The sequence below is a fragment of the Mytilus trossulus genome, chromosome 8, assembly GCF_036588685.1.
Source record: "Mytilus trossulus isolate FHL-02 chromosome 8, PNRI_Mtr1.1.1.hap1, whole genome shotgun sequence".
Taxonomy (NCBI): domain Eukaryota; kingdom Metazoa; phylum Mollusca; class Bivalvia; order Mytilida; family Mytilidae; genus Mytilus; species Mytilus trossulus.
In genome coordinates, this window is record NC_086380.1 from 66,190,229 (window position 1) to 66,198,644 (window position 8,416).

The window sequence follows — 8,416 nt, forward strand, 5'->3', positions numbered from 1 at the left end:
CATCTTGGGAACTACGGCGGCCAATTATTTGGGTCCCAATTGAGATTCTGATCGATAATATGATCAAAGATAATATTCATATTATATCAAAAGCTTACTTAGCTGAGGCAAACAAAATGAACAAAGATTTAGGACTCTCCGACAAACAAATGGACGAGTTTCTGTTAACACAACACGCATTGGGCAAAATCATGTACTTTGATCAAGCAGAACTTAACAATTTCATCATTCTGTATCCTCCTGCATTGGTCAATATCCTGAGGTCATTCATAACAGATGAAATGTTTTGGCCCACTGATGATACCCTTAGAAATATTCTTAGAAAAAGGACATATACTGGTAAATTACCCAAAGCAGATCTCATTAAACTATGGCAACAGAAACAAATCGTTAATCATATACCAGACGATGACTACATAGAGATCATTATCCAGGTTCTTGTGCATCTCGATGTTTTGGTCCTGCCAAAAAGATACTCTGGACAGGATGACACACATGTAGATTATTTTTTAGTTCCATGCACAGTTAAACAGAAGATGCCGATGTCCTTTCTGGATGACACATCATTTGCAAACAGAACTATTGCGTTGGTTTATCAAATACGACAGCCATCCATACCGTCGGCATTGTCTTTCAAACTGATAGGTGCTGTTAGTGCTATTTGGCCAATCAAAGAGGTCAACGAACGTCCATTATTATACCATTCATCAGCTGTACTATGTGTTGACAGCCAAACTGAGTTTCGAATAATAGTAGAAGACAACAGAATTGTCGTCTATCTTACAAACATGTCATCTAGGTCTTGCATCTCCCCAGATATCGCAGCTAGTATTCAAGAGTGTTTAACCATTACTTTACCAGCTGTTTTGAAGTTTTATCTAATCAGCATTGGAAAGAACCACCAACAAGTAAATGTGTCGAATCTCTTTCACATTGAAGTCGGATAAGTTTGTTGCAGATCTCCATGTGTGATATCAATTTCAAAGGCAAAACAAACTCCTGAGTGGGTGTGTAATAGTGGAAATACACATTTCTCTAGAGATCTTTTACTGTGGATTTTTAACAAGGTAACTAATATAATCATATGAACTAGACATATTAGCAAATGAATTTGGGAGTTCCTCTGTTGAATAATTCGTAAGATTAAAAATTTTCTTTCTCAGAGTATGTAATGATTTGTACAATTATCTTAGAGGTATTGCGCATTGCAGCGGTGATATCAAAAAGGTATTAACCTGTGATTAGGTCTAGGTTATGGTGAATCACTATTGGTAGGACAATGATAATTGGTATGTAGTTGTATAAGCATTGGCACATCTTATCACCATGACACTTTTTTTAAACTGCACTCTCAGTCATGGTCTATCGACTTTGAAACTTTGCTTAGTTAACATGTTTTAGTTTGTGATTATGTCAGCTTGTCGATAACCAATTGTGGTATGTCAATGATATTTGGTATGCAGTTGTATAAGCATCTCTCATATCCATGGAAATTTTTTGGTCCCGCTCCTCATTCATTGTTTGCTGAAATTTTGCCAAGTCAACATGTATTAGTTTGTTATATCAGCATTGCTTGAGCATTTTTGTCTATACGCCGTATAATAATCACTGAGATGATTACCGAAGACTGTTGATGGTCATTTTAACACGAGGTTTACATAATATTAGATAAATAACGAACACGTGCAATACTATTTTCGTAGGTCTGTTTGATTTCTTGTTTTGAGTTAAAAAATAATTCCTTTTTAGAGTTGAATATAATAAAATTAACGGTACTAATTTTCTTGCACCAGATGCGCATTTCGACAATACATGTCTCTTCAGTGATGCTCGTGGCCAAAATATTTGAAATCCAAAGCTTATATAAAAGATGAAGAGCTATAATCCAAAAGGTCCAAAAAATATAGCCAAATCCGTGAAAGGAATCAGAGCTTTGCATGAGGGAGATACATTCCTTAATTTATAATAATTTCTAATATTTTGTAACAGCAAATTTAAATAACACAAACAATCCGTATTTTCATGCCAGTACCGGAGTACTGGCTACTGGGCTGGTGATACCCTCGGGGACTAATATTCCACCAGCAGAGGCATCGACCCAGTAGTAGTAATAAAATCAACGGTACTAATTTTCTTGCACCAGATGCGGATTTCGAATATAACTAATACATGCGTACATGTAGCCTCTGTCTACATAAGGAACTTAATCAAAGTAATCTTGAATACGGATCCACGTCAGGTCGAATTATTAACTTGTTTTTTAACTTGTTTTAACAAATTTGGGCCAAAGTAACTGTGTTTTACGAAGTATTATTTCAAAATTGAAAATGAAAAAAAAGATTCTATCTCATCATTAGCTTTTGAAATTTGAAGTTATGACGTACCTATTTATATCTTAGTTATATCAACTATCAAAATGTATCTTCGAAATATTTTTCAGACGCATCAAGAGTGTTCATCTAATTGCCCAGGTAAAGTAATTAAGTTCATGATTTATAATCCGAAATGAGGTTTCATTTAATGAATAATTTTTATAATTCCAAGGTCGGATGAATGTCCATGGCCAATTCTCTTTAAAATCTAAATTAGGTAGTAAGGATGAATCAATACACTTAATTAAAGAAATCCGACAACCGCTGGAAGAAAAACAAATAAATACAATCAACAAAATGCAATACATTACACAGAAAAAAGTGCAGCATCAAGAACCTTCTAAAACCACAGTTGAAATATCAACAGTTTCTATACCAAATTTGGCATCTTAAGTCTTGTTGATGTCTAACAAACAGTTATAAATCATATTCGATAATGAAATAAATAGAGGAAAAAGAGGATCCGTTTCCAGTGGAACACAATAAAATTTCATTGATAGCATGCGTCTGACCAGCTTCCCTTAATAAATGCAATTTGAAATTGATATATGAAATACCACATTTACAGCTTTTAGGTATAGACAAGCGGCAACTTTAAAGTATGCAAAAATTCCTTAAGGTAAACAGGCCTTATAATAATTTCAAATACATAATTGGAAAATATAAAGTATGTTGCGAACCATGCATTAGACCGCATAATAATGAGCTGATGATACCCTAGGGAACAGACACTGGCAGTATTGGTCTAGTTTTCATATGTAAAAATAACATTAAAACTTTCGCGTTGTAAGCGCTTGGTTTTATTAACCTTCTGTATGTCCATTATGAACGATATAATACTAAAGAAAGAAAGCTATGCCTAGTTACAATCTTTGTGAGTAAAGAGATAACAATTTTTTTTTTAAAAGATAGACAATTCAGCGATCATAAACTTTGGCAAAGATATTTAGGATAATTTTGAAATGTTTGATTAGTGGCAAATCTACTTCCATTTGGTTTTAAATCATGTCAGTATAGGAGTACTGACTTTAGAGCTGATGATAAACCGTCCGAAATAACAACCCAAAACATGCAGAATCAATTGGGTCCAAGCTCTATTGTTCGAACACGATTTGAAAAATACTTGCTAATTCAATTCTAGTATTACCGTCTCTTTGTAAGAGATTATTTTCTATATTTAGGTCTGGACGAATCTGTCCTGACAATGTCACCAAGTGAGCAACATCTATCAAGACTTGCCTATCAACTGAATATTCAAAGTTGTAGGGAGTTGATAATTAACCTCGGGATACAACTGAATGACTGGGAAGATATTGAGTACAGCTATATACGCATGCCGCTTATTATCAAAATCATGGCATTGAATTTCTGGAAAACGAAAAACATAGTGGGAAGACCAAACAAATCATTCAACAACTTGCTGGATGCACTGAAGGCAGTTGGCGACACAAGGCATTTACTTTGCAAGGTTTGAAAAGTTTTGTTTATTTTTTTTTCATTTACGCTCATACTTTATTGACTTCCCTGTCTTTTTGAAGTATATTTCATTCCAAATAGCAATAGTATAATTTCTTATCTTATGATTTACGCTTTTTAAATAAGATATAAACATCGGTTCCGATAGTCAACTTTAACTCACCTTGTTCAAAGAGCCAACTGAGCTTTTCTCATCATTTGGCTTTCGTCGTCCAACGTCAGTTTCGTCGTCGTCTGTTATTTTTATAAAAATCTTCTCCTCTGAAACTACTGAACTGAACTTAACCATTTTTTTCTACACTCATCATGGCAAAAAATAAAACATTATTGTCAAAACTGAAGTAAATAGAAAAAATCTGACAGGACATAATGTCCAGAATGTTTAACTCTACTAACTTTTACATCTAGAAATTGACAATGAGGGTCGGTTGAAAACAAAACTTTACGACAAAAGAGATGATTTCAGCTTTTCAATTGTGAATTTTCCATTTCTAAGTAGCAACATTCCAGCAGCACCTGCATACGGGGTATAAATCTGGCAATTGATACGATATTCCCGTGCTTGTATTTCCTATCATGATTATCTTGATAGAGGTTTGCTGCTCACAAGAAAAAGCTATTAAACCAAAAGTTTAAAATGGTGAATTTGAAATCATCCCTTCGTAAATTTTACGGACGCCATCATGAGTTGGTTGACCGTAATGGAATAATCGTTTCACAAATGATATCAGATATGTTCCTTACGTCGTAACTACAAGTCCTTCCCTTTCATGAATATGACCTACAGAATTAGACTATTTACCGTATGTGTAATCACATAAGCAACACGACGGGTGCCACATGTGGAGCAGGATCTGTTAACCCCGCCGGAGCACCTGAGATCACCCCTAGTTTTTGGTGGGGTTCGTGTTGTTTATTCTTTAGTTTTCTATGTTGTGTCATGTGTTCTATTGTTTTTCTGTTTGTCCTTTTAATTTTTAGCCATGGAGTTGTCAGTTTGTATTATATTTACGAGTTTGACTGTCCCTCTGGTATCTTTCGTCCCTCTTTTTCAATGGCCAAGTTATTTGAGTTATAAGACGACCACTGACGACATTCATGATTAAGACAAGCACAAATGAAAGCGTTGCGGAGATTAACTAGATTTGTAAAAATTGCAAACATCTCCATGTTTAACCTCGAGTAGAGGAATACATCACGGCTTCTTGTAGGAGTTATTGCACTAACATGAAACATCGTACCAACTTGACAACTATATTAGATAGAGATTAACTTTAAGACTGTGTTCGTAATTGCCACTGTCCTCATTAAAAGAAATATTGATGAAAATTTTCCCGTTTTTGTCAAATATTTATAGATAATGGCAACAGAAGTATACCGCTGTTTGAATTATTTCACATTTTTACATGTCGCGGTCAATCATAGCCACGATAGTATGGGTTATCTATTCATAGTTAAATTCCGTGTGGTGATCAGATTGATAGTTCAACTTATGGCAATAATATCGCATATTCGTCTTGGCGTGTAAAGCAAACGCTCAACAACTCAACGGACAAAAACATGAAAAAGGCAGCAAAAGTAAAGTCAAATCAAGAGAAGGATGCAGTCTTCATTTGAGAAAGATATATTCCTTGATTTATCTAAAGGCCTTTCAAATACGTTTTTTTTTCAGAAAATATATCAGGCTTGTTGAAGTTTATCATAGTTTGGATTATTCCTTCTACCTTTTAATATTGTTATGATTATTTTGTAGGGTTGCCCGGTAGTTTAATCTTATTATGGCTATTCTTGTTAATTGAGAACATTTATACTGGTCTTCGGTCTGGAATCTGGAGACTGATAATGCACATACTTCGTTGTGTAAAACAAAGATATTGCACATTACAAAACCTTTAGTGTAGCTTTCATCGCGTAAACCAACATTGTATTTGTTTGCATTGTTTATTTAATTGATGGCCAACTGTTTATATTTAGCCCTCACGAAATTCTTAAAGGGTACCCAACAATTAGACTGAAATAGATTTGTCTCATATAGTTTATATAAAATGTTCACCAAAAAAATTATGACCTGTTGACAAAACATTAAAATGTCGTGATATTTGAATCACATAATTTACAGAAATAATTTGGATGAATATATAACAGTTTGACAAACACTTTTCTTATCGTTGAAGACCTTGATTTCTCCTTACTAATAATAAATGATTAAAACGTTCAGCAGATTTTTAAGAGTTAACTCCCTTAGGCGTTATGTATCCCTTAACAAATCAAACAGTTTCTTATTGTTTTTATTGCATATTGTAATTCTGTCATAACGGATTTATTTCCTTTAATTTAGCATACACTGCATATAACGTTTATGTATCAACGAAGACATTTGATCGACTAATTTCATTTCAGGTGTTTAGGGAATACACACATTTATTAGGTAAGAATGTGTATTGTTATTCTTTACATGCAAAAACCAAATTCAAAATTATCAACATGTTAAAACCAGTATAAAATTGTTTCTTTGCATTACAATTATTACCATAACAGAGGGGCGAATGATTGAAATCATAAAAATCTACACAGATGAAAATAGAACATTTTCCGTTCAATCAAAACTGAACAGCAATCAGTAGCTATTTCAAACTATTCTGGTGTCCAATGTCGCTATGCACTTGAAAAAAAATAATCTTACCGATCAACTGATTCCGAATTGTGCCGTTACCTCTATGTATTATAACCATGGAACATATTGACATATGAATTTTTTTTAAAGATTTGATACAAAAAACAAATCATTTCAGTCTATATTAAACTGCATTCAATGTTTACTCTTTATTCTATTTTTACAAGCTGTCTTTTTTGTCGAATAATGTTTTCATTGTCTCTTTAAGATTATTTGAGAAATGACTGACTGTAAAACAACAAAATCAGTTATACGGTCGTCTTTGTTCGCTATTGTGGATCCTTAAACCTATAATGGTTTACTTTTTAAATTGTTATTTGGATGGAGAGTTGTCTCATATGCACTCACACCACATCTTCCTATATCTAATATGGCGGATGGTGTCTGCATAGCTGATGTGTAGCTGGACACCCTCAGTCTGTCGCGGAATCCAGTTTAGCTTAGAAAGAACACTTTTAAGATTATTCAAATAAAGCATTAAATTTAAAATCGTGTAAAATTCATAAACGAAACATATTCCACCACCTCATTCCGTCAAATACAATTGATAGCAACCCTCGACTCTCAAATAAATATTTAAAACGTTCGGCGAGCTTCGCGTTCGAAATTTTAATTTTTTTCCGTCTTGAATTAAAAAAAATATCCATTGTATCCCCCTGGAAGCAGTGGTGAAATCTCTTTAAATTTATATCATATAATCTTTTAATCTTTTGACAGATATTGCAGATGTCCGACTTCAAGAAGTTCCAGATGATGATGTTTTGCAAGGTCTTCATAAGAACCTTGGTAATTGCGCTATACCACTCGGAATAGAGCTAGGAATAAGTGTTAGTTCAATAGAGGAAACAATGACTCGGCATCCACGGGATATGTACAGTCAAATATCCGACATCCTGAGAAAATGGAAAACTTCAACATGTTCAAGAGAAGTGAAACCGACAATTTACAAATTAATGTTAGCACTGGAACGCGTACATACTGGAGGGTTGGATTATTTAAAGGACATCTATCTTGTGCAGTAATCCATGTTAAAATATTCCACAAATTATGAATGATATTCATGAAATGTCTTTCTTAACTTCAAAAAACACTGTATATTAGTGTCAATTGAAGCAGAAGTTAAAACTAACAAATAATTCTCGAGAAAATTAAAATGTAGTAGAAAAAAAATAATCTATGAACAAAATGGTATGTACGAAATGTTAATATAAAGTACATCTTAATTAGAAACAGAAAAGCGATTTAACATTTGACCTTTGACTTATCTACCAAACATTCAAATATTTTACCACTTGTAATAGAAATGAATATCAAGATAACTTATTACATAATTATAACACAAATTGAAAAATTAACAATAATTAAAATATATAATGCTTTTGAATATATTTGTTGGGTTGCACGGGAAACAAGTCATTTATAGTATGCATTAACACAGATTGACAAAAGGTAGTAATACCTGTGTTTTGTTTACAAATGTTTAATTTGGCCTCTACTTTCACCCTTGTATACAAATTTGGGATTGCACGTCATGTAGAACATATGATTTTTATATAAATGTAATTGTAGTATTTAGTTTTTAGAGAATAAAGTATATATCTATCTATCTATCTATCTATCCATCCATCTATCTATCTAATAGGAATAAATATTGTAATATACTCTTAATGTTGTACCCTTGCTGTTTGCATATAATATGAACGAATCACAGTTGAAGTAGATGTTTATTCAAAGTTACAGTTTTGTATTTTGATCAAGCTTATTTTCCCCAGTTCAGTATATTTCTAGAATTTTAATTGGGTAGCGCACGTCGTTACAAAACCTATAGCCCCAGGGTGTTGCTAACCCATATCCTCGGACGTTGCTATTCACTACTCCCGGTGACGTCACATGT

At 33.3% G+C, this 8,416-nt stretch overlaps 1 protein-coding gene across 1 annotated transcript; it reads left to right on the top strand.

Annotated features, from left to right (window-relative positions):
* The first annotated feature begins 9 nt into the window (after positions 1-9).
* On the top strand, positions 10-8,006 carry LOC134681281 (uncharacterized). The gene is made up of 5 exons (XM_063540832.1): positions 10-1,067; positions 2,441-2,471; positions 3,554-3,840; positions 6,249-6,276; positions 7,240-8,006. The coding sequence occupies exons 3-5, from the start codon at positions 3,577-3,579 to the stop codon at positions 7,542-7,544; spliced, it is 597 nt and encodes a 198-aa protein (XP_063396902.1). The 5' UTR covers positions 10-1,067; positions 2,441-2,471; positions 3,554-3,576; the 3' UTR covers positions 7,545-8,006.
* The last annotated feature ends 410 nt before the right edge of the window (positions 8,007-8,416 follow it).